Source organism: Heterodontus francisci, chromosome 6 (genome assembly GCF_036365525.1).
Source record: "Heterodontus francisci isolate sHetFra1 chromosome 6, sHetFra1.hap1, whole genome shotgun sequence".
Classification (NCBI taxonomy): Eukaryota; Metazoa; Chordata; class Chondrichthyes; order Heterodontiformes; family Heterodontidae; genus Heterodontus; species Heterodontus francisci.
This window is the reverse complement of record NC_090376.1, coordinates 10972484-10999710: the sequence shown is the minus strand read 5'-3', so window position 1 is coordinate 10999710 and position 27227 is coordinate 10972484. Positions and strand designations below refer to the sequence as shown.

General features: G+C 43.2%; 1 protein-coding gene across 3 annotated transcripts in view; it reads right to left on the bottom strand.

Moving 5' to 3' along the window:
* acer3 (alkaline ceramidase 3) overlaps positions 1-27227 on the bottom strand; it is a 274469-nt gene that overhangs the window by 209970 nt on the left and 37272 nt on the right. The window contains exons 1-2 of one of the 3 annotated variants that reach the window (XM_068033115.1): positions 19224-19290; positions 13997-14107 (exon numbers count right to left, since the gene is read on the bottom strand). In XM_068033115.1, the coding sequence (XP_067889216.1) occupies positions 13997-14084 (88 nt within the window). In that variant the 5' untranslated portion in view covers positions 14085-14107; positions 19224-19290. Of the gene's footprint in view, positions 1-13996; positions 14108-15144; positions 15272-19223; positions 19291-27227 lie in introns of those variants that run through there. The other 2 variants (XM_068033114.1, XM_068033113.1) reach the window with 2 other exon arrangements.

Below are 27227 nucleotides of genomic sequence, written 5' to 3'. Positions count from 1 at the left end.
GTAATTCACCTCCTGACTCCCCAAAGCCTGTCCACCATCTACAAGGCACAAGTCAGGCGTGTAATGGAATACTCTCCACATGCCTGATGAGTGCAGCTCCAACAGTCAGGAAGCTCGACATCTAGGACAAAGCAGCCCGCTTGATCGGCACACCATCCACCACCTTAAACATTCACTCCCTCCACCATACACAGTACCATCTACCAGATGCACAGCAGCAACTCACCATGGCTACTTCAACATCATCTTCTAAACCTGCACCCTCTTGCACCTAGAAGGACAAGGGCAGCAGATGTATGGGAACACCACCAACTGCGAGTTCCCCTCCAAGCCACTCACCATCCTGACTTGAAAATATAATCGCTTGCACTGTTGCTGGATTAAAATCTTGGAAACCCCTCCCTAACAGCACTGTAGGTGTACTAATACATCAAGGGATAGGGGGCTAATGCGGGAAAGGTAGACGTTGAGGTAGATGATCAGCCATGATCTAACTGAATGACGGAGCAGGCTCGACAGGCTGAATGGCCTACCCCTGTTCCTACGTTCGCACCAGATGGACTGCAGTGCTTCAAGAAGGCAGCTCATCACCACCTTCTAAAGGGCAATTAGGGATGGACAACAAATGCTGGCCTTGTCAACGCCGCCCACATTCCATGAAACAAATATAAAATGAAAAAATCAGACGGGAGCAATCAGACAAGGGCAACTAGGCCTCAAGTTTTTGTTTCCCTAATTTGGGTCAACTCCCAATCAGGTTCCTTCCCCGTCACAGATTTAATTCGATGTACGTCGCACAGCAGATGGGGGCTGTCTAGAACAAGGAAGGCTTGAGTGTTGGAAACAGCAACAGTCGACATCCCTTTGGACGCATCAACAGGCAGCACACCTGCAGCTGCACACGATCCAGGGAACCATCACCAAAACACAGGTAAACTGCCAAAAAGCAGTAAAACAAATATGGCTTTCAAGACACATCCAACAGCTCTCTTCAGTTGCAAGTAGACCTCTTCCTGAAGCAGGATAATTCACTAAATTCAGCCTCTCAGCAGATATGAAATGCTTAATAAAGCTAAACACCCACATTTGCTTTACTGTCACTAACGACAGCTGTCCATGAGTTGGTACCATCGGAAGAGACAGCGTGGGCCTACATTCCGCAGCATTACCTCGGGATCCTGACGACGTGGAAATCAACCTTTTTAATTGCAAAGCAGGTTTTGCAGTAGACAGAACAAGAAACTGCATATGCAATGGTTTAAATCTCAATACAAGACTTTATTTGGGGGCAATGTAGTTTTGCAAGTTGCTGGGGAAAGTGTGTAGAAAGGTTGTAGAAACCGAAAAAAAATGTTGGAAATACTTAGGTCATACAGCATCTGTCACATTAACTCTGTTCTGCTCTTTCCAAAAGTGCTGAGTATTTCCAGCATTTTGTGTTTTTATTTCGGATTTCCAGAAATCCGCAGCATTTTTAGATACAAAAAAAAAGTGTTTGGACTCTACAAATATGCCAATCAGAAACATACGTTGCCTCTGGAAGCACTTTTGAAATCGCCTCTTTTAATGTACCTCCTCCAATCCAGAGGGGGCAGCATCACCTTGTTGATTTTACTCTGACACTGAAGTCAGACTGCCAGAAGCTGCAGTTCAATAAATGCAGCCAACTTAACTAAAGATGCAGTGAGAGATAGCACAAACTGAAAGTGCCCTAGAAGGAAGGAATGAATACTGCTTGAGAAAACACAACTGTTTCATCAGATTTCCAAACTTCCCAGCTCCTCTGTGGTAATCACAGGCCACAATAATCATTGTGATCAAGGCAGATGAACAGAAAATTTAGCAGCTTCTTTTTATTAGGTTAAAAAGGAAGCAAACAGCGTGGTTAACCATCATCACTGATACTACAAGTGGAACTCCAACGGTCAGCATTTATGACTAAGATAAATCACCCACAGTTCCTCCTGTCCCATTGTCGACCGGTAATGACCTATACCATTCCCATCCCATCGCTGACAGGTACTGTAATGATGGGTAGATTGGTAAAATTCTAGTCTCAGCCCACTTAAACTGTGGAATGGCTTTCACCAAGTACAATTATAGATTGCCATCATTCCAAATTTAGTGTCTGAAACGAACAATTTTTAAAGGCACAGTGGTTTAAAAGTCTGTCACAGTGATCACAGTAATTTGAGCCAATGAATTACTTTTGCGTTTGGCATATGGTGCTGTGACTGGAGAAAGTTGTTGCTTCATTAGCAGCAGTTCAAGCTAAAGGAGGTAGCCCTGGTGCCTTGGGGGGTGGGGAAATAAACAAGTTATTCACCATGACACCTCCAGAAGTAAAGTCAGAATAGTCATCCTCTGGCCATGTGCAAGTTGCACACAGGACAGTTGTACGATTTACCCGTTTCTGAACAATATTCCCCAGTTCTGCACATGGTACAGGCCAAAAGAGAAAAAAAACACATGTAACAACTTGTATTTATATAGTTCCTTTAACATAGTAAAATACCCCAAGGGGCTTGACAGGAGCTTTAACAAACAAAATTTGACACAGAATCATATAAGATACATTAGTACAGGTGAAGAGATAAGCTCATATTAGAAAAGACAGAAATAAAGCTAAATTTTTAATGATCAGATTAAGCTTCTGAAATGCATACAAACAGCACAAGTAAACCACGAATGCATTCCTATCTACCAAATGGAATAAAGAAGTATTACACAAGACCACAAATCACATGTTGTACTAGGCACCCCAAAGTTGACTAGTTCAAATTCCCTCTTAAAATACTTCCATTGATAAGGTCTGGCTTTCCATTCCGGGAATATGTGTTTAGAAAGATAGTGACTGAGGATTAACTGTTTGAAGAATTTCCAGCACTTACTTCGTTCTATACTTTGAGGAATGGTTGGTTTGGGGTAGGGATGAAGGGAGACAGTGGAGGATAGCGAGGGTGCAAGTGTGTCCTCCCTGAACTTGGACAGGAAACTGTCCATTCCATCACATCAGCTACATTCTAGTTGTCTTATAATTTCAGAAATCTAAAATCCAAGTAAGCAACTAAGTAATCAACTAATCACTCAAATCACACTACCTACTTATGAGTTTCACCTGCCAGAGACCTCAGCTCAGTTTGGGCAATGAAATAAATATTGTGAATACATACAAACATTGTGGTGTCAAGGAAGACTTTGTTGGAGCAGTACAGATTGCATGGCAATAGAATAAGGGTTTAAAATTACAAAAGGGCGAGACAGGGTTGATAGAAGCAAGCTGTTTCCAGTACTTGAGTAATTAAGAACGAGGGGCCACAGACACAAGCTTAAATGCAGGACATTTAGAACAGAGGGCAAGAGGAACATATTTACACAAAGTTGTGAGGCTCTGGCATTCACTTCCAGTGTCAGGGTGCTGTATGGTGAAATAGTTTCTACCTCAAGATTAAATTAGATGTTGGATGAAGTAAAAACGATAGAAGGATATTGAATGAGGCTAGGCAAACGTGATGCATGGCATGTTCGCCTGGAGGGTAAACATGGACACAGACAGGCAGCATCAAATGGATAGGCTGTAAGGATGGATGGATAGGTTGTCAAGATGTGTAGATAGGCATCAAATGCAGTTCAATATAAAGAAGTGTGAAGTAATACACCCTGGAACTAAGAATAGGAAAAAGTAATACACCTTAATTGGAATAGGGAAGTACCAGGATCTTGGTGCGAAGCCACAGAAATCATTAAGTGACAGCGCTATGTTACGACCGAGGCGGGCAGAGTGCACTGTTTATTCTAATCCCACTTCTCCACAGGTCACAATATATATTTAAATTTTCCCACTTAGCGATACAGTCAACAATATACTCTATTTTGCCCAGAATAAAACACACCAACCAGGTTTCTTTAATAAACAACAAAATTATCAGTTTATTATAAAACAAGTCTTAACCAGTAATGAAGTAAAGCGTAAACACACAGATTGAAATATAAAAGCTCCTTTTGTTTTACACCTTAGCCCCTCACACACACGTACATACACACAATATCCCGGTTAACCAGAAAAATAAAAAAGGAAAATTGCTTTAGAGCTCTGTTACAAAAAAAAAAGACCCAAAAAAATCACTTAGGCTGAATACTTGCTCACTCTTGAAGAAAAAAAAAATATGGAAAGATGTCCTTTGTTTTGGTTTGGCATCCCAATTGCATATAGACAGTTGTCACTGGGATCTCCTTAGAACAGTTCTTTCCAGGCGATTTTGAAGATCAGTTTGGGTAGGCTTTCCAAAAATGCAGCAACAGAGGTTTCAGATAGGCCTTACAGCAGAAATGTGGGAACGGGAGTTTCAGTTCCTACACATTCAATATGCAGAGTTTCTTCAAAGACAGCAGCAAAGAGGAGACTGATACACTGGATATGCATGGCTCCTTCCCAAGAGAGAAAAATAGATGAGCTGGGTTTCCTTGACAGGCAAAAACCTTCTGTCTTCCAAACAGTTCGTCCTTCAACCCACTGTCCAAAATGAAACCAAAACACTGTCACAAGAATCAAGCCTCCTGACCCCTATAAACCTTGACCTGTCACTTCTCTGTAAGCATCTTCTGAGTCAAAACTAGCAGCTCCCTGTTGTTTTATCTGAAAACAGGTGCCTTCCACAAAAGGGTTGGTTTACAAGCCAAGTCCAGGAAACCTTCTGGTGACCTCTTTTAAAAAACACAAGGTTCAGCATCTCTTCAAGCTACCAGATGAACCAATGTCCATAATTCAACTATGAGTCCTTAAAAACATACTTAACAAATAAAAAAGCATTTTCATAACAGCTAGTACATAAGGCCTCAAAAAGGTTCTACAGGCACATAAAAAAAAGCAAATAGGCATGTTGAATTTGTAAAAGAACTTAGTCAGGCAGCAGTTGAGGAGTATTGTACAGAGTTTTGGGCCTCTCATTATAGGAAGGATCAAAAAGCAATGGACAAGATGCAGGGAATATTCACTAGATTGTTATCAGAGAGATGTAATGAGAAGCTAGATGTTTTTCACTGCAGCTGAGGAAGTTAAAGGGTGTCCTGATAAAACTTTTCAAGATTACAAAGGGTTATGTTAAGATCGTTTCCACTGTCTGACAACATGGTACAAGAACACAAATTTAAGAAAATGATTAAAGAGGAAGTCAGAAAAATATTTTGACAAAGTGTTAGTTAAAATGTGGAGTTGTCAGCCACACTTAAGTTGAGTTCATACTCTATTTTAAATGGCAATTTGGTAGTTGCTTGAAAAATTATTTAAAAAGGGTATGCAGAACAAAACAGAGGGTGGTATTGGACTTGTTGGCTTAAGTGTGGAAAAAGAAACCCTCCAGCACAGACTTGGTTGGGTTGAATGGACTGTTTCTGTGCTCCAACATTCTATGATTCAGTCTTTATTCAACAAATAATAATGTACTTCAGTGTGCCAGCCTTAGTTCAGTGGTTACATTGCACTCAAGTCAGTAGGCTGTGAATTTAAGCCTCACTGCATGAAAATATAATCCAGGCTGGCACTCCATTGTAGTACGGAGGGAGCACTGCACTGTTGAAAGTGCCGTTTTTCAGATAATACATAAACTAAGGACTTATCTGCCCTCTCATGTGGCCATGAAAGGTCCCAAGGCACTATTCTAAGAACAGGGGTGCTCATCCTATGCCCTAATCAATATTTATCTCTTAACCAACATCAATAAGGGTAGGCGGTGGCGTAGTGGTACTATCACCGGACTAGTAACCCAGAGACCCAGGGTATTTCTCTGGGGACATGGGTTCGAATCCCACCACAGCAGAAGGTGGAATTTGAATTTAATTAATAAATCTGGAATTAAAAGCTAGTCTAATGATGGCCATGAAACCATTGTCGATCGTTGTAAAAACCCATCTGGTTCACTAATGTCCTTTAGGGAAGGAAATCTGCTGTCCTTACCTGGTCTGGCCTACATGTGACTCCAGACCCACAGCAATGTGGTTAACTCTTACATGCCCTCCGAAATGGCCTAGCAAGCCACTCAGTTGTACCTAACCGCTACGAAGTCAATAAAAAGGAATGAAACCGGACGGAACTCCCTTCCTAACAGCACTGTGGGTATACCTACCCCAAATTGACTGCAGCGGTTCAAGAAGGCAGCTCACCACCACCTTCTCAAGGGCAATTAGGGATGGGCAATAAATGCTGGCCTGGCCAGCGTCGCCCACATCCCATGAATGAATAAAAAAAAACTAAAAAGCAGACCATGTGGTCAGTTATCTCATTGCTGCTTTTGGAACCTTGCTGTGTGCAAACTAGCCGCTGCATTTCCCTACATTGCAACATTCAAAGTACTTCATTTGCTGAGCAGCAGTGTGGGACAGCCTGAGGTTGTGAAAGGCACTATACAAGTGCAAGCTCGCTTTTGAAAAATACCTTCATCCTCAGGTATCTGTGCACGGACCTTAATCTCAAATGATCTCTAAAACAATATTTCTTTTCCCAGCATTTACTACTCATTAATTTCATCTTGACTTGACAAAAGCTGTTCATACTCCAGCAATATCATCCAGTCATTCTACTGTGTTTCTTGTACAAGGTGGGTAGTTCTATTGGTGGAAATAGATCTCTGAATTATTAATGGCTGACGTACACCTTTCATGGGCACTAGTCAGCCTTACCCACATTGCCATTGTATATTCTTCATGTGTAAGCCCTGAAGGCAAGTGCTGATGGATCATTTGAGCATTAGGTGGTCCATCATAGTCAGACAATCTGATCCTGTTCTTACCCAATGCGCAAACAAAGTCACAAGGTAAAGATAAGGTTGGCATTTGACACATCTTAGCTCATCCTTCCTGATAAGACCTGTCGTTCCACCCCACATTCAACTTTTTAAGATTCCAGAATTTTCACCTATGCCACCCTACCAGGAGGTAGTAGGTTGATCACTTTCTTTGTGAAGAACCTCCTTACACTAGTCCTACCTTTTTCCTCTATTAGTTTTAACGTAACAAAAATAAAGCATTCTTCTTTAGTACTAGTTACTAGCAAGGGGTTAAAAAAATTGCACCACTCAACATCGAAGGATGTTGTAGGGTACAGAGGGACATAGATAGGCTGCAGAGCTGGGCTGAGAGATGGCAAATGGAGTTTAATGCGGAAAAGTGTGAGGTGATTCACTTTGGAAGGAGTAACAGGAATGCAGAGTACTGGGCTAATGGGAAGATTCTTGGTAGTGCAGATGAACAGAGAGATCTTGGTGTCCAGGTGCATAAATCCCTGAAGGTTGCTACCCAGGTTAATAGGGCTGTTAAGAAGGCATATGGTGTGTTAGCTTTTATTAGTAGGGGGATCGAGTTTCAGAGCCACGAGGTCATGCTGCAGCTGTACAAAACTCTGGTGAGGCCGCACCTGGAGTATTGCGTGCAGTTCTGGTCACCGCATTATAGGAAGGATGTGGAAGCTATGGAAAGGGTGCAGAGGAGATTTACTAGGATGTTGCCTGGTATGGAGGGAAGGTCTTACGAGGAAAGGCTGAGGGACTTGAGGTTGTTTTCGTTGGAGAGAAGGAGGAGGAGAGGTGACTTAATAGAGACATATAAGATAATCAGAGGGTTAGATAGGGTGGATAGTGAGAGTCTTTTTCCTCGGATGGTGATGGCAAACACGAGGGGACATAGCTTCAAGTTGAGGGGTGATAGATATAGGACAGATGTGAGAGGTAGTTTCTTTACTCAGAGAGTAGTAAGGGCGTGGAACGCCCTGCCTGCAGCAGTAGTAGATTCGCCAACTTTAAGGGCATTTAAGTGGTCATTGGATAGACATATGGATGAAAATGGAATAGTGTAGGTCAGATGGTTTCACAGGTCGGCGCAACATCGAGGGCCAAAGGGCCTGTACTGCGCTGTAATGTTCTAAAAAAAAAGTCCTAGATTAACAACACAGCTATTGCAATAAGTGCCTTGCCTAAGCCAAGTGCATGAGGGAGGGGTTAAGCCATTAAACTCAAATACAAAATCTTTGTGGGAATTTATTTTATATAGGTCTTTGATTGGCAGCCTTCAACAAGGGTTTTCATTTACGTCAACCACCGTGTAAAGTAGATGACAAAACCAGTGAATCATCAGTTTATGTGGAATTCAAAGAAATAGGAAGAGGAGTAGGCCATTTAGCCTGCCATTCAATAAGATCATGGCTGATCTTCTACCTCAAGTTCACCTTCCTGCACTATCCCCATATCCCTTAATTGCCAAAAAATCTCTCATTTCTGTCTTGAATATACTCAATGACTAAGCATCTACAGCTCTCTGGGTAGAGAATCCAAAGATCCATAACACTATGAGTGAAGAAATTCCTCCTCTTCAGAGATAACACTTGACCTATGCGATCTCCTCGGCTGGCATCAGTCACCCGAGGGGGTCAGGGGTAAATTTTTCTGAGTATTTTTTTCCCCCCTTATTGGACTTCTCTCTGTATTTTTGCTTCTCCCAGGAAGATGGTGGGGGGAGGGTGGAGAAGAGGGGGAAAAGACAGGGAAGGATGGAAGGACTATCTAATGGTGATGCTCTGCCCATCATTATGTGAGGGAAGGTTTGAAGGACCAGCTGGCCTTTGCCTGCCGGTCAACTTCATATGTTTCTAAATCACGTGGGACTTTTGAGTAACTGTGGACATGCAATTGCTACAAGTGCTCAAAACTAGATTTACAACGTAAGTGGGGTAAACGTTAAGCACCCAGCAGCCTCACTACTGTACAAAACAGCCGCTGCAATATGCAGGCATTAACTAACTTATGAAAAGATGATTAGGTTCAACTCTCATCAATTCATGCTGCCATGCATTCAAACATGCATCAGCAGCAAACTGTAGGCAGAAATCCTGACAGTGCCATGGCCACAAACCTGCAGTACATGGGGAGTGGTGTGGGGGAGCCGGCAGTACAGGGAAAAGTTGTATTAAGAACTCAAAGCTAATTTCAGCAGCTTGCATCAATGAGCAAGCTCACTATATAAATGAGTTAATAAAACAGAATAATGAATCCAAAACATCTGGATCTAGGCTGCACTTGGTGTCAAGTCTGGAATGCATTAAGTTGTAGAATCATTGAGGTGAACTCAGCAAGCACATCATTCAATTGGTCTGCCACCCAGTCCTCTTAAATCAATCCGTTACCATTCCTTCACTTGACACAAATCAACAGTAATTTCAAATTCAACTTGAATCACATACCTAATACAAATTTGACTGAAGTAACTTCACAGATTGGCCTTCGTAAAAGGGTTCATTGAATTTTGGCTGCAAACTAAAGATCTTCTGTGGGCTTTTAAATATTGAGTATCTGCACATATTAGGTAAATGAGATGTGCCTTATTCTTCATGCTCTTTAATCTTAATGGGTTTTTCCGATTCTAGTCTTGGCAGGTGAATCCCATGCACCACCGCCTGTCTCCTTCTGGAACTCAGCATCAGCACCAATCTTCACTTTGTGCCTTGTGATTGGCGGGGGGGGGGGGGGCTACAAGGGATAACAGGCAATGTTCCCTTTAACATTTAGTTGTTGTCCATGGCCCGTTCTATTATTGTGCAGTACCTTTTAATTTTTTTTGCACGACCACGCAAGTGTTATTTTTTGCAAAACAAAGCCAGTGCAGTACCTTTCAGACTGCTGCGCGGCCACACAGGGTAGCGGGAACTCTGTACAGGCACTCAGTCACACAGATGAATCCCAAAGGATTTAATGTTTCATTCCTATATTTTCTATCCTAAATTGGAGTAATTGAATACAAAGAAAAGAACATTGCACAAGGCAAATTTCCACTTCGTCATAACTGAAAGGTTGGCTTCAGTCAGTCATTGAATTTGTCGCCTGTGCCCACTTACTGGTCATCAACATTGGTGCTGAAAAATGGTGGTCACTCATTTAGATTTTTAGAGAAGAGCAAAGTTTTTTTTTTAAATTCTTTCATGGGATATGGACGTCCCTGGCGAGGCCAGCATTTATTGCCCATCCCCAACTGCCTTTGAGAAGGTGCTGCCTTCTTGAATTGCTGCAGTCCATGTGGGGTTGGTATACTCAGTGCTGTTAGGAAGGGAGTTCCAGGATTTTCACCCAGCGACAGTGAAGGAACAGTGATATAGATCCAAGTCAGGATGGTGTGTGCCTTGGAGGGGAACTTTCAGGTGGTGGTGTTCCCATGTATCCGCTGCCCTTATCCTTCTAGGTGGTAGAGGTCGCGGGTTTGGAAGGTGCTGTCGAAGGAGCTTTGGTGAGTTGCTGCAGTGCATCTTGGAGATGGTACACACAGCTGCCACTGTGCGTCAGTGAAGAAGGGATTGAATTTTTAAGGTGTTGGATGGGGTGCCAATCAAGCGGACAGCTTTGACCTGGATGGTATCAAGATGGTCAAATGCTACCTTGATGTCAAGGGCGGTTACGCTCACCTCACCTCTGGAGTTCAGTTCTTTTGCCCATGTTTGTACTAAGGCTGTAATAAGGTCACGAGCTGAGCAGCCCTGGCAGAACCCAAACTGAGCGTCAGTGAGCAGATTATTGCTGAGTAAGTGCCACTTGATAGCATGCTCGATGACACCGTCCATCACTTTGCTGATGATCGAGAGTAGACTGATGGGCCAGCAATTGGCCAGGTTGGATTTATCTGCTACGCTTGTACATTAAAAGTATTACTTTTCAGCAGTTAATGCTAAGTCACAGTGGTAGAATACAGAATTCCGAATGCAATCGTGGAGGATAAAGATCCCCGCACTCCCTCTTGTCACCGGCCAGACTTCACCATTGATTCTATGACTCTTAAGAGTCATTTACGACACAGAAGAGGACATTCAGCCCATCGAGTCCATGCCAGCCATCCACAGAGCTATGTAGTCAATCTCACTCCCCATTTGATCCCCGTAGCCCTTCAAGTCTATTTCTCTCAGGTGGCCATCCAACCTCCTCCTAAAGTCATTGACAGTCTCACTGCCACCACCCTTGTGGGCAGCGAGATCCAGGTCATTACAATCAGCTGTGGAAAAAAGTGCATCCTCATATCCCCCCTGCATCTTTTGCCCAAAACCTTCAATCTGTGTCTCCTCGTCCTTGTACCATTACTTAATGGGAACAGTTATTACTTGTCTAACTTATCTAAGCCGGTCATAATCTTGTACATTTCTATTAAATCTCCCCTCAATCTCTTTGTTCAAAGAGCAAACCCAGCTTTTACAACCTAAGCTTGTAACTAAAATCCTCCATCCCTGGAACCATTCTGGTAAATCTTCTCTTCACACTCTCAAGGACCCTCACATCCTTCCTACAGTGTGGTAACCAGAAGTGGCGCAATACTCCAGTTGGGGCCTAACCAGAGCTTTATAAAGGTTCATCATAACTTCCCTGCTTTTGTACTCAATGCTCCTATTTATGAAGTCTAAGATCCTATATGCTTTACTAACCACTCTCAATATCAGCTGCCACCTTCAAAGACCGATATGCATGCACCCCCAGGTCCCTCAGATCCTACACACTCTTTAGAACTGTGTTATTAAGTATATATTGCCTCTCCCTATTCCTTCTGCCAAAATGCATCACCTCACACTTGTCAATATTAAATTCCATCTGCCATCTGTCTGCCCATTCTGCTAGCGGTTCATAACATCCTCACTGTTTGCCGCAGCTCCAAGTTTGGTGTCATCAGCAAAATTTGAGATTCTGCTCTGTATTCCAAGATTCAAGGCATATAATATGTACATAAAGCAGTAGTCCCAACATTGACCCTTGGGGAACACCACTGGCTACCATCACCCAGTCTGAAAAGCAACAATTTACTACGACCTGCTGTTTTCTGTCCTTAAGCCAATTTTGTATCCAGCTGGACACTTATTCCATAAGCCTCACTTTTGTTAACCGGCCTTTTGTGTGATAAGGTATCAATTGCTTTCTTAAAATCCATATAAACATCATCCACTGCATTCTCTTCATCAATCTTATGAGCCTATATTGCCACTGGTTCCATTTATATTTCATAGCACAGCTGACTTGAGGGAGACCTGCATGTCTGCACTCTTACATAGTTAAAAACATCTTGAAAAGCACAAAAGAAATTTAGTATACAGAATGCCTGGAGAAGTCAAGCATTTGAATAGCTAAATGTTTGGATTTTTTAAATATATTATTTGGTTTTAACTGAAACAAAATTGCTACTACTTGACTAGAGGAAAGTTACATAGCAAATTCTTGCTTATTTATAAATTTGGTTCACTCTCTCCTCTCAGTATATAATCTGACCCAACTCTCCGACAGAGCGCTGAGCCAGTATCGTTGAAATATCTTAGGTACTGTTCTCCAGATAATACTGAGAACCTGCCTGCCTGTTTAAGCTGATGTTAAAGCTATGACTTTAAGGTAGACTGTTGGAGTAGTATTCGGGAATGATGAGCTAAAATGGGCCAAAGGGCCTTCACTTTCTAAACTGCTCTAATTTAAATTTAAAATACACCTGAATCCTCTGCACGAAAACAATGTCCAATTCAGTTAATAGACTGACAGTCCTGTGATGGTTCCATGTCATCTTTTGCACATTTTCTGCTAAACCACAATCATCTTCAGGGAATGGAAAGATGGGGGACCTCATCTAAAGTATACACATAAAAATAAATTCCAAGATTGGAGCTAAATTGTAAAAAATCATCCTCCTACTACAAAACAGGTAAGTAGATAAACACATCTTATGGTACAGAACACAGAAAATACAGGTCACAAAAGGTTGATTTTTTGATCTTTAATCTGTGCTATTAGCTAATCTCTGCCAAGCCAGTCGTGAGACGGCATAACTGCCTTCAGCATTCCAAGTATGCAGGGAATGGGCACCTCTACATTCTGCACCTAGCTTTTGTCCAAGGTCCCTCCTGAAAGTACAAACTATGGGCATGCACTTTAGGTCAAAATCCAGGAGGTCAATTCAACACAGGGCCTGATCTGGCTACCATGGCTTCCAGAGCCGAATAACCTGCCAACTCTCACTGCTATTAGGCAGTGCCCTGGCCAATATTTATCATTCAAACAATACAAAATAAACAAATTGTCATGTCATCATATTGGTGTTTGCAGAACATTACTGTACAAATTGAATGTCTCCTTTCCTTCAACAGTGTCAACACTTCAAAAGTACTCACTGAATTAAGTTCTTTGGGACATCCTGAGATCATGAAAGGCACTATATAAAACAAAATCTGGTTCTTTCCCAACTCTCCCAGGACACATTTTTGGGAAGAGACCAGACAACCCTGATTTAGCAAGATTCCTCTTCCCTCCTAAAGGTGGCTATCAAAATTTTAAGTCTGTACAAATGAATGTTTTCTCCTAGTAGCCCAACTGCTCCTGTGGAGCAGAAGACCAAATAGACATGGTTTGCACGGCCCAAAAAGATCCTAGAATCAACCAAAGTCTCCTGCCAACTCCTCTCCATCAGCGAGCAATTCCACGAGGCATGCAATAGAAAGATATATTTGGTCATTTTTCGGATGATTTTCTTGGGCAGTCAGGAGAAGGGTTTGAGCAGAAAGGCGAGCGTGGGCTCTGTAACTGTTCCAAGCCAGTTCTTCCAATGCCATCAATATAAAAATATAAAATACCTTTTTAAAAAAAATTTAAGGGACAAAAAATAGTGGTCAGTGGATTTAAAAATGTACCTTTCTGCTTTCTGAAAGACATCAATGCAGGACAAGTGTATTGAATTAAAATAGTAATTTTTTCACCCAAGGGATAAGATTTATGCATTTTTTGGGGGGGTTGTGGGGAAGGAAGAGAAAAAAAGGCAATTCATAGAGTACTCAATATTGATACTGACAGCAAGTTGTAGAAAACTTGTTCCATTCCCCAGCACTGATGGTGCAAAGTACTAAATGAAAATACAAAATGTAAATATACAAAGGGTGACATTTCCAATTTTAACACCAAATATTACAAATGCAAAAAGAAACTACATTAAAAAAAACTGAAGTACATACCTGCAAGACCCAAAAATGCTGCTAAGTAGCGAGTTTCAAGGCCATCTCTTACAGTCTGAATCGCACCATAGAGAGGAGGTAGAATCATAATCAGGTTACTTACAGTATTCCCTGCAAAATAAAGAGAATGAGAGAGTGAGGATTAGTGCCAAGCAGCCAATAACTGCTGCAGTGTTTGGTCTACACATAAAGATCAGTTGAATTCAGAATACAAATACATTGGGACTTAACTAAATATCTTGGCCAACAATTTTTACGAATGTTTGAGAAAGCTCATCTGGTGTCTCAATGACTTTAACAAACCAAGTAGTTGAGCCAGAAAGACCAGGAGGGTAATGGCCCGTGCTGAGTGAGCTGATCTCAGCCAGGGCAGTGGATATGCTACAATTGATCTCACTCAGATCAGATTTGGAGGTGGGGGGAGCTAACAGAGTGTTCTCCTGGCCCAAGAATTATGCCACATCAACCTTAATGTCCACCTGAACCACTGGAACAGGCCCAGCATCCACAGTATTTTGCTTTTATTTTAGTGTTTAATTTACTGCCTCCTCAGTTTATTCATTGCTTTTTTAATTCTTTAAGACAAAGATGTTGTTAGCAAGGTTGGCATTCATTTCCCATCCCTAGTTGCCCTTAGAAGGTGCTAATGGGCCCCCTTCTTGAACCATTGCAGTGTGTGGATTCTTTGCAACTGTTTGATACAACTGAGTGACTTGCTAGGCCACTCTAGAAAGTATGTTGGCTTGGGATTGAAGTCACACAGGCCAAAATGGGTAATAACTGCAGGTTTCCTTCCCTAAAAAAAAAAGGACCTTAGTAAACCAGCTGAGTTTTATAATAACCAGGCAGCTTCATGGTCAGCTTTACGGAGACCAATGTTCCCGCTAGGCTGCATGGGTGCATGGCCACATAGAAACCTGCAAGGTACCGTGCAGGTGGCTGCGCAAAAAAATTTTTTTTAATTTAAAGGGACTACACACTGGGGAATTTTTAAAAAAGGCCAAATTTTAAAGGGAACATTGACTGGCACAAGCTTTTAATTTTAAGACTTAAAAAAAATGATTTGAATGCTCAAACTACCATGGTAGGATCACAAGTACAGGCCTCTGGATTACCAGTCCAGAAACATAACCATTACACTATCTTACCCGTTTAACATTCACTGGAAGGCAGACAGAACAACATAAGCATTCCCCCACTTCTGCATAGACTGTTACCATTGATTGAACTCAAACCCTCAAAGTGGAGCTCGAGCCCACAACCATCTAACTGTGTAAAGAAAGTTACCAAGTTGGCCAGTAAGCACAGAAAGTCACAAGGCTCATCACGCAATGCGTGACACAACCATTAACTTGTCCTATCTGCATTTTATTGCCAAACAAACCTCATCACTATTGTTATCCAATCAATGGTCAATGGGCAAAGTTAAGGATCCAGAAAAAATATGCAACACTGGAGGCTGTCAGTTTGTTTTCATCTTTACTTGCTGTTACGTGGCATTCTACAGATAAGTGAGAAACAAGTTTAAAAAAAAAAGCACACTGCACATGAGCTGTTACACAACAGCTTCTCATACCCATCAAGTACTAACTTTCATTTGTTTGGTGAATGGTGTACTTTTAATTTTGACCAGCTTTGAAAATTGTAACCAAAAAGAATACAAACTGCTCCCTCGCTACCATTTACAAAGCTCAAGTCAAGTGTGTATACTCTTCACTTGCCTGGATAAGTGCAGGTGCACCAGGCCGCTTGTTTGGCACCTAGCATTGGGCTCAATGTCAAACTTTTCCATTGCACTGTCACTGCAGTATATATAACCTACAGCAGTGCTGTCCAATACATTAGCCACATGTGGTTAATGCATTTCGGATTAGTAAATTAACTAAAAATAGCTATATTCCTTGGGGCATATGGAGCGTTCAGATAGAGGTAGTACCCTTGTATTTTCAATCAGCTGCATCCTATTTATGGGATGGACTGGAATCACTGGTCCTCATCTACACCCAGCTCTCACTCCTGGCTCCAAGCACCACACCATGGCGCACCATCTCAGCTGACGTGCAAAACGTAGTGAGGGGAGAAATGATGGACATGACACCACTGGGCAGATGTCTTTCTTGATAAAATTAATGGCCAGGGCAGAAGGATTCCAAACGGCTCAAGTGACCATGTTCTGGACCAAAGGTCCCTTCAAGCTTATGACGATCACAAAAATCTTAATACTTTTGAAACCCTAAAGGAGTATAGAAAGTGCAGGGCTGAAGTAAAAAAAGGAAATTAGAAAAGCAAAGAGAGTACATGAAAAATTATTGGCAGGTAAAATTAAGGAAAACCCAAAGACAGTACATTAAGAGCAAGAGGATAACTAAGGAAAGGGCAGGGCCTATCAGAGATGTACAAGGGAGGTTATGCGTGGATGCAGATGTGGGCAGGGTTCTTAATGGATACTTTGTCTCTGTCTTCACAAAGCAGAGGGTTGATGCAGCCATTGTAGTAAAAGGAGGAGGAGTGTGAAATATTAGATACGATAAGCATTATGAGAGAGGAGGTATTAGAGAGTCTGACATCCTTGAAAGAGGATAAATCACCAGGGCCGGATGGAATGCATCCCAGGTTGTCAAAGGAAGCCAGGAAGGAAATAGCGGACACGCTGAGGATCATTTTCAAATCCTCACGAGATACAGGAGAGGTACCAGACGATTGGAGGTCTGCGAACGTTGTACCATTGTTTAAAAAGGGTGCGAGGGATAGGCTAAATAATTATAGGCTAGTCAGTCTGACCTCGGTGGTGGGTAAATTATTAGAATCAATTCTGAGAGACAGGATAAACTGCCACTTAGAAAGGCAAGGATTAATCAGAGATAGCCAGCATGGATTTAAGGGAAGTCAGTGTCTTACTAACTTAATTGAATTTTTTGAGCAAGTAACAAGGAAGATTGATGAGGGTAGTGCAGTGCATGTGGTCTATATGGATTTTAGTAAGGCATTTGACAAGGTCCCGCATGGCAGACTGGTCAGAAAAGTAAAATCCCATGGGATACAGGGGAATGTGGCAGATTGGATCCAAAATTGGCTCAGTGACAGGAAACAAAGGGTAGTAGTCGACAGATGTTTTTGTGAATGGAAAGCGATTACCAGTGGCGTTCCACAGGGCTGTGTTGGGTCCCTTGCTGTTTGTGGTATATATTAATGATTTGGAATTAAATGTTGGAGGCACGATCGGGAAATTTGCTGATGACACAAAAATTGGCCGTGTAGTTGATAGTGAAGAGGATAGCCATAGACTCCAGAAAGATATCAATGGTTTGGTTGAGTGGGCGAGAAAACGGCAAATGGAATCCAATCCAGAGAAATAAGAGGTGATGCATTTGGGGAGGGCAAACAAAACAAGGGAATACAGAATAAACGGGAGGGTATTGAGAGGGGTAGAAGAAGTGAGAGACCTTGGAGTGCATGTCCACAGGTCCCTGAAGGTGACAGGACAGGTAGATAGAGTGGTGAAGAAGGCACATGGAATGTTTTCCTTTATTGCCGAGGTATAGAATTCAAAAGCAGGGATGTAATGCTGGAACTGTATAAAACGCTGTTAGGCCACAGCTGGAGCATTGTGTACAGTTCTGGTCACATTACAGTAAGGACGTAATTGCTCTGGAGAGAGTACAGAGGAGATTTACAAGAATGTTGCCTGGGCTTGAAATTTACAGCTGTGAGGAAAGATTGGAAAGGCTAGGGATGTTTTAAGAACAGAGGAGGCTGAGAGGTGACTTGATAGAGGTGTACAAAATTATGAGGGGCCTAGATAGAGTAGACAGGAAGGACCTGTTCCCCCTAGCAGAGAGATCAATTACCGGGGGCACAGATTTAAGGTGACTAGTAGAAGGATTAGAGGGGACATGAGGAAAAACTTTTTTACCCAGTGGGTGATGGGTATCTGGAATTCACTGCCAGGAATGGTGGAGGAGACAGAAATCCTCAACTCATTTAAAAAGGTACCTGGACGTGCACCTGAAGTGCTGTAACCTGCAAGGCTATGGATCAGGTGCTGGAAGGTGGGATTAGTTTGGGTGGCTAGTTTTTTCAGCTGGCGCAGACACGATGGGCTGAATGGCCTCCTTCTGTGCCATAATGTTTCTTTGGTTCTAAGCCTTGGTCAGCAACCCACCTAGGAGGGAAACTCTGAATTCAAACCTACGGCTTGGAGACCTCTCTGCCGCCGTCCTAGTTCACTGGGTCACTACAGATGAGCTCCAGGCTTAAATGGTGGGGTCAGTCAGCGCAAACCGTACTCCACCTTAAAGTACCAATGAACGGGCAGGAAGGCAAACCCACTGCCAACTATAGCTCAACAAGCAAGTCCTGCGGGGAGGGGGAAATAGGGGAGGGGGAAATAGGGGAGGGGGAAATAGGGGAGGGGGAAATAGGGGAGGGGGAAATAGGGGAGGGGGAAATAGGGGAGGGGGAAATGACACTGGCAGCTGCAGTTCCAATCCTGCATGCAGGCGACTCAGAATATAGACCACCAAGCATCGTCATCGAGGGAACTGAGCTGAATGCCATCAAGCAATTTACTTATTTGGGGAGTGTCATCTCGTTTGATGCCACCATAGACAAGGAAGTTGACAACAGGCTTTCAAAAGCAAACAGAACATTCGGCAGACTCTACAAACGAGTGTGGAGTAACCACAACCTCAGTGTACAAAGCCGTAGACCTCACAACCCTTCTGTAAGGCACCAGGTCACGGGTCCTATGCCGCCATCACGTACGCCTTGTAGAGCGCTTCCACCAGCGATGCCTCTGCAACATCCTCAATACCAGCTAGCAGAACCGCATCATAAACATTGAAGTCCTGAAAACAGCCAACATCACCAGCATCGAGGCCATCCCCCTGCAAAGCCAACTATGTTGGGCGGGTCATATTGCCCAGATGGATGACAGTCGCCTGCCCAAGATCATGTTGTATGGAGAGCTGACCACTGGTAAAAGGAACAGTGGAGCCTCATGCAAACGTTTTAAGGACTTCCTGAAGAGGTCCCTCTGTGTGCCACATTGACCATTGCCAGTGGGAAACGCAGGCCATAGTTCGTGATGCCTGGAGATGCGTCATCAGGAGGGCTACAGACACCTGTGAGACTTAGCGAAGAACCAGCATTCAAGAGAAAAGAAGGATAGATCCAATTACCCCCAGCATCAACTATATCTTTACTTGCACCCACTGAGAACACCTACCGGTCACGGATAGGCTTAACTAGCCTGCAACCGATGAGTACAACCTTCCTAAATCTTCATCCGCGAAGAAATGCCAAGAGAGCTACATTCCTTGATCATGTGATCGCAATACTCATTCACATAGCATGTGAACATTAACCTTTTTGTATGTTTGTTGGTAAAATGAAAAGCAGAGTATGCAAGTGTTAGTTAATTGTTGTGACAAATTTACTTCCTTAGTTACTGAATAGTGGTGATGGTTAAGTGAACATATACTTGAAGTACATTTATATGAGAAAGCATGCATAAGGTATCCTCTACCAAAATTAGATGCCACTAAAATGTTATAGCTGTAGCCAAATCTGTGGCTAGTCAGCAATTTCTAATGAACATTGACCCACAGGATACACTGATGCAAGTCGCAATGTTTACTTCATCAGCTTCTCACAACCCAGCAACTTCTACCAAGAAGAAGAGAACCAAGATCAAAGGAGAACCTTTACCTGCAAATTCCCTGCCAAGTCACACACCATCCTGACATAGGAAAAATATCACCCCTTCATAGTCGGTCAAAATCCTAGAATTCTCTATCCTTCAGAACAAGGTCAGACTACGGAGGCTATAAAATAATTTGTTGACACTAGGTCAATACAAAATTTTTAAAATGGAGTTTGGTAAGATTTTTGTTAGGCAAAAGGTATTAAAGAAGTACTAATAGAGTTGAAATACAGGTGAGTCATGATCTAACTGAATGGCAAACAGACTCGAAGGGCTGAATGGCCAACACTTGCTCCTATGTTCCAGTACAAGGACTGAAGTGGGTCAAAGACAAGGCCCACCACCACCTTCTTAGGGCGACTAGGAACGGACAATGTGACCTTTCCAGTGTCGCTCATGCCCTGAGAACAAATAATCAATAGCACCTTTAATGTAGAAAAAAGTCCCATGGCATCAGAAAAAAGGGAGAGAGAGAGAGACCAAGATACTATCAGAAAGGGTGACTAAAGGCTTAGTTAGAGAATTGGGTTTAAAAGTGTTCAAAGGAGACACTGTCAGAGAAGCAACAGGAGACGAAGGACTTGGTGATGAGGACCATGCCACTACCCTAGCAGTCTGGGCAGTGCCTGGAGGTGACAATAAAAATGATTTCAGTGGATTCCAATTGAGATTACATGTCTCAAAATATAAAAATAGCATAGAAGGTGAAAACCATTTTGCAGATTATTGAGCCACTAATCCAAGCAATTGTGTAACCAATGTTCCACTTGCAACACTTTACAGTACTTCCAGGATCTGCAGGACTAACCACCAGTGGGTGTAGTTGAAGGCAATTGTAGCCATACTGCAGTCACAACAAATCACCTAAAGAGGGGAGTTTCAATAGTGCCCCAAGCCACAACAGCACCCCAACCCCCCCACAAATACAAATCCCACTGTCAGAAGGCCATTCTATTAACAGTTGGACATCTCTATGTGCAGATTTGTTTGTCTTTCTGAAATTCATTGTAGGGATGGGAGTGGGGCAGGGCACTTCTTGACTCACTGGTTGCAGCTTGCTAGGCTGCTACAGATGACAGCTAAGAGTCAACCATGTTGATATAAGACTGGAGTCACGTAGGCTACATTGGATAAAAATGGCATATTTCCTTCCCTAAATGAAACATTAATGAACCAATAGTCATTTGGTAGTACAGAACTTGAGGATTGCTGAAATTTCAAACAAAGCTTAACAGTTAACTGTCAGTCACCATAAACTGGTACATTCTCCATGGCAACGCCTCTGCCAATCAGAGTTCAATAGCCAGCCAATCAGCCTTCTCTTCTCATACATTATAAAGTTATTGTTTTCCCTTACATTGGTAGTCTTGCAGGTTGTCCCAATGAGTGCAAGACAAAAAGCTTCGACAACATGTCTCTATTTTCAGAATATTAATGAACCAGTTAGGTTTTTATAACAATCTGACAGCTTCATGGAATTTTAACACATCAGCTTTTTAGACCCAGATTTTCTCAAACTGCCATGATGGGGTTTGAACTCACATCTCCTTCATTATTCTTCCAGGTCTAGGATTACTAGTATAGTAGAATATAGAAGGTTCAGAGGGGAAGTGACAAAGCAAATAAGAGAAGCCAAGAGAGAATGACCAGAGACTGGCAGCTAACATAAAAGGGAATCCCAAAATTTTCTATAGACATATAAATAGGAAAAAGGGTGGTAAAAGGAGGAGTGGAGCCAATTAGGGACCAACAAGGGGATTTGCACATGGAGGCAGAGAGCATAGCTGAGGTAATAAATGAATACTTTGCATCTGTCTTCACCAAGGAAGATGCAACCCAGTCAATGGTGAAAGGAAGTAATTCAGACACGAGAACGGTTTAAAATTGATGAGGAGGTGGTGTTGGATGGCCGTCTGTACTTAAGGTGGATAAGGCACCAGGACCAGATGAGATGCATGCAAGGATACTAAGGGAAGAGAGAGTGGAAATTGCAGACACACTGGCCATAATTTTTCATTCTTTCTTAGACTCGGGGTGGTGCCAGAGAACTGGCAAATTGCAAACGTTACACCCTTGTTCATAAAAGGTGTAAAGATAAGCCCAGCCAGTTTAGAAGTTTCTCCATCACTGAGGTTAGATAAATTAACTCGGGACAAAATTAATTATCACATGGACAAATGCAGGTTAATTAAAGAAAGCCAGCATAGATTTCTCAAGGGAGAATCATATTTAACCGACTTTCTGGAGTTTTTTTTGAAGAGCTAACTGAGAGGGTTAGTATGGGCAATGCAGTTGATGTGGTGTACATAGGCTTCTAAAAGGCATTTGATGCACAACAGACTGGTGAGCAAAGTTATAAATCATGGAATAAATGAGACGGTGGCAACATGGATACAGAATTGACTGAGTGACAGGAAACCAACAGCAGTGGTTAATGGATGTTTTTCAGGTTGGAGGAAGGTTTTTGGTGGGGTTCCCCAGAGGTCAGTGTTAGGACCCTTGCTTTTCCTGATACATATTAATGACCTAGACCTTGGTGTACAGGGAACAATTTCAAAGTTTACAGATGATACGAAACTTGGAAGCATTGTGAACTGTGAGGAGGATAGTATCGAACTTCAAAAAGGACATAGACAAGTTGGTGGAATGGGCGGACAGGTGGCAGATGAAGTTCAATGCGCAGAAATGTAAAGTGATACATTTTGGTAGGAAGAACATGGAGAGTCAATAGAGAATAAAGGGTACAATTCAAAAGGGGGTGCAGGAGCAGAGGGACCTGGGTGTTTATATGCATAAGTCACTGAAGTTGGCAGGACAGATTGAGAGTGGTTAATAAAGCATAGAGTATCCTGGGCTTTATTAATAGGGGCAGAGAGTACAAGAGCAAGGACGTTATGTTGAACTTGTATAAGACACTAGTTTAGCCTCAGCTGGAGTGCTGCATCCAGTTTTGGGCATCGCAGTTTAGGAAAGATGTGAAGAGCTAGAGAGGACATTAAAAGATTCACGAGAATGGTTCCAGGTATGAGGATCTTCAGTTATGAAGATAGGGTGGAAAAGTTGGGACTGTCTTCCTTGGAGAAGAGAAGGTTGAGAGGTGATTTGTTAGAGATATTTAAAATCATGAGGGGTCTGGACGGAGTAGATAGGGAGAGACTGTTCCCACTCATGAAAGGATCAAGTAAGAGAGGGCACAGATTTAAAGTAATTGGTAAAAGAAGCAAAAGCGGCACGAGGAGAAACCTTTTCATGCAGCAAGTGGTTAAGGTCAGGAATGCGCTGCTTGAGTGTGTGGTGAAGGCAGATTCAATTCAGGCATTCAAACGGGAACTAGACTGTTTTATGAAAAGGAAGAATGTGCAGGGTTACAGGGAGAAGGCAGGGAAGTAGCACTAGATGAAATGCTCAGAGAGCCAGTGCAGGCATGATAGACTGAATGGCCTCCTACGCTATAACAATTCTATAGTATCAACCAAAACACTACCCACAATGTCCTCTGCTCAGATGCTATGATGACCACTCACAGCAAGTTTCCTCACCTATCTTCATCAAGAAGATGGCTGTAGCACCACTCCACTTCACTGAGCTCTATTGGTCTTCTTGCAGCTTAATGTACCCTACTCCCAGAAATTATTCAACACATCCTGGGCGACAGTGTGCTTCTCCTCCTCCATCCCTCTGTAACTCTATCCCTCAATATTTTCCTATCTTGACTCTATCTTTTCTCCGCTGGTCCAGTCTCTTCCCACCTACATCCATGACTCTTCTGACACCCTACGTCATTTTGACAATTTCCAGTTTCCCGGTCCTAACTGCCTCCTCTTTACTATGGACATCCAATCTCTCAACACCTCCATCCCCAACCAGGACAGTTTGTGGGCTCTCCGCTTCTTCCTTGAATAGAGGCCTAACCAATCCACATCCACCACCACACTCCTCCGCCTGGCTGAACTTGTTCGCACATTGAACAATTTTAGAGAGAGAGAGAGAGAGAGATACAGCACTGAAACAGGCCCTTCGGCCCACCGAGTCTGTGCCGAACATCAACCACCCATTTATACTAATCCTACACTAATCCCATATTCCGACCAAACATCCCCACCTGTTCCTATATTTCCCTACCACCTACCTATACTAGTGACAATTTATAATGGCCAATTTACCTATCAACCTGCAAGTCTTTTGGCTTGTGGGAGGAAACCGGAGCACCCGGAGAAAACCCACGCAGACACAGGGAGAACTTGCAAACTCCACACAGGCAGTACCCGGAATCGAACCCGGGTCCCTGGAGCTGTGAGGCTGCGGTGCTAACCACTGCGCCACTGTGCCGCCCTAATTTCTCCTTCAACTCCACTCAATTGCTTCAAGTAAAAGGTGCTGCTATGGGTACCTGCATGGGTCCTAGTTATGCCTGTCTTTTTGTGGAATACGTCGAACATTCCTTGTTCCAGTCCTACCCAGGCCCCCTCCCCCAACTCTTTTTCCAGTACACTGATGACTGTATTGGTGCCGTTTCCTGCTCCCGCCCCGAACTGGAAAACCATCAACTTTCCTTCCAATTTCCACCCTTCTCTCACCTTTATATAGTCAATCAATGACACTTCCCTTCCCTAACTTCTCTGTCTCCATCTCTGGGGATAGGCTGTCCACTAATATTCATTACAAGCCCACCGACTTCCACAGCTACCTCGACTATACTTCTTCACACCCTTGTACGGACTCCATCCCAGTCTCCCAGTTTCTCCATCTCCGACTCATCTGCTCTGGTGATGTAACCTTCCACAACAGCACCTGTGATATGTCTTCCTTTTCCCTCAACCAAGGATTCCCCCCCGAATGTGGTTGTCAGGACCTTCAACCGTGTCTGGCCCATTTCCCACACTTCTGCCCTCACGTCTTTCCTTCTCTCCCAGAACCACGACAAAGATCCCCTTGTCCTCACCTTCCACCCCACCAGCCTCCACATCCGGAGGATCATCCTTCGCCATTCCACCACCTCCAGCGTGATGCCACCACCAAACACATCTTCCCTTCCCCTCCCCTATCAGCATTCCAAAAGGGATCATTCCTCCGTGACACCCAGGTCCACTCCTCCATTACCTCAGAGACCTCGTCCCTTTCCCATGCAATCTCAGGAGGTGTGATACCTGCCCTTTTATCTCCTCACTATCCAAGTCCCCAAACACTCCTTTCAGGTGAAACAGCAATTTACTTGCACTTCTTGCAATTTAGTATACTGTATTCACTGCTCACAATGCAGTCTCCTATACATTGGGCAGACCAAACGCAGATTGGGTGACCACTTTGCTGAACACCTCTCCTCAGTCTGAAAGCATGACCCTGAACTTCCGGTTGCTTGCCATTTCAACACTTCCTTCACACCACCCCCTCAGCAACCCCTGCTCTCATGCCAACGTTTCTGCCTTTGGTATGCTCCAGTTTTCCAGTGAACATCAACACAAGCTCAAGGAGCAGCACCTGATCTTTCGATTAGGCACTCTCCAGCCTTGAGGACTGAACACTGAGTTCAATAACTTCAGAGCCTTTTTTAAAATATTTTATTTTTTAACCATGTGCCTGCTTTTCATGTAGTCAGGACAGTTTAGTTATTTAATCGCCCTCTGCTCAATAGAACACCTTCACCTTTGGTCGCTCCCCCACTCCCCTCCCCTTGCTCAAAACCTAATTCTTTTCTAACCTTTACCAGTTCTGATGTAAGGCAGCAGACCTAAAACATTAACTTTGCTTCTCCCTCCACAGACATTGCCAGACCTGAGTATTTCCAGTACTTTTTGTTTTGCCACAATATCTTTGCCTTCCTTCCTTCAAAAGCCTCAATACCTACATCGTCAACCCAGCACACCCCTCTCACATTTGTTCTACACCTGCTCCATGTCCATCACCACTTCAACAACACAACTTGCATTTATTCAGCGACTTTAAATGTAGTAATATTTCCTAAAGCTCTTCACAGAAGCATTATTAGCTAAAATTTGATCGAGCCAGAGAAGGAGGTACTAAGACAGGTGAGCAAAACCTTGGTCAAAAAGAGGTAGTTTTAAGAAGGGTCTTAAAGAGGAGAGAAGCAGAGTTTAGGGAGGGAATTCCAGAGCTCAGGGCCAAGGCAGCAGAAGGCAATGCCAATATTGAAGGAATGAAAACTGGGATGCACAAGAGGTCAGAATTGGAGGAGTAGAGATCCTGGAGGGTAACAGGGCACTAGGTTATGATATATGGAGGGGTGAAGCCAATGAGGACCTTAAAAATAATGAGAATATTTTTTAAAAACCCAGACAGATGGGCTGGTAAAATGGGCGGAGCAGTAGCAAATGGAATTTATTCCTGAGAAGTGTGAGGTGATGCATTTTGGGAGGACCAAAAAGTCAAAGGAATATACAATGGATGGTAGGACCCTAGGAAGTACAGAGAGTCACAGGGACCTTTGGTGTACTTGTCCATAGATCACTGAAGGCAGCAGCACAGGTAGATAAGGTGATTAGGAAAGCATTTGGGATACTTGCCTTTATCAGCCGAGGCATAGAATATAAGAGCAGCGAGGTTATGATGGAGCTGTATAAAATGCTAGTTAGGCCACAGCTGGAGTACTGTGCACAGTTCTGGGCACCACACTATAGGAAGGATGCGATTGCACTGGAGAGGGTGCAGAGGAGAGTCACCAGGATGTTGCCTGGGCTGAAGCATTTCAGCTATGAAGAGAGACTGAAAAGGCTAGGGCTGTTTTCCTTAGAGCAGAGAAGGATAAAGGGAGAGATGACTGAGGTGTACAAAATTATGAGGGGCATTGATAGGTTCGATAGGAAGAAACTTTTTCCCTTAGCGGAGGGGTCAATAACCAGAAGGCAGAGATTTAAGGTAAGGGGCAGGAGGTTTAGAGGGGATTTGAGGGAAAAAAAATTCACCCAGCGGGTGGTTGGAATCTGGAATGTACTGCCTGAAGAGGTGGCAGAGGCAGGAACCCTCACATCATTTAAGAAGTATTTAGATGAGCACTTGAAAAGCCATAGCATACAAGGCTACGGGCCAAGTGCTGGAAAATGGGATTAGAACAGTTAGGTGCTTGATGGCCAGCACAGACACAATGGGCCGAAGGGCCTGTTTCTGTGCTGTATAACTATAATGTCTATGATATTGCTGGTACTGGAGCCAATGCTGTAAACTGAGTAGCATTTAGTTTACATGAAAGTGTATTGACAATGAAAAATACTTCCTTAAAAAAGGCAAGTTTTTTATTTCTTTCATGGGTTTTGAACATCAGCGAGGCCAGCATTTATTGCCCAAACCCAATTGCCCTCGAGAAGGTGGTGGTGAGCCACCTGCTTGAACTGGTGCAGTCAATCTGGTGTAGGTACATCCACAGTTACGGAGTTTCAGGATTTTGACCTAGTGATAGCAAAGGAACGGCAGCGCTATAGTTCCAAGTCAGGATGGTGTGTGCCTTGGAGAGGAACTTGCAGGTGGTGCTGTTCCCATGCAACTGCTGCCCTTATCCTTCTAGGTAGCAGAGGT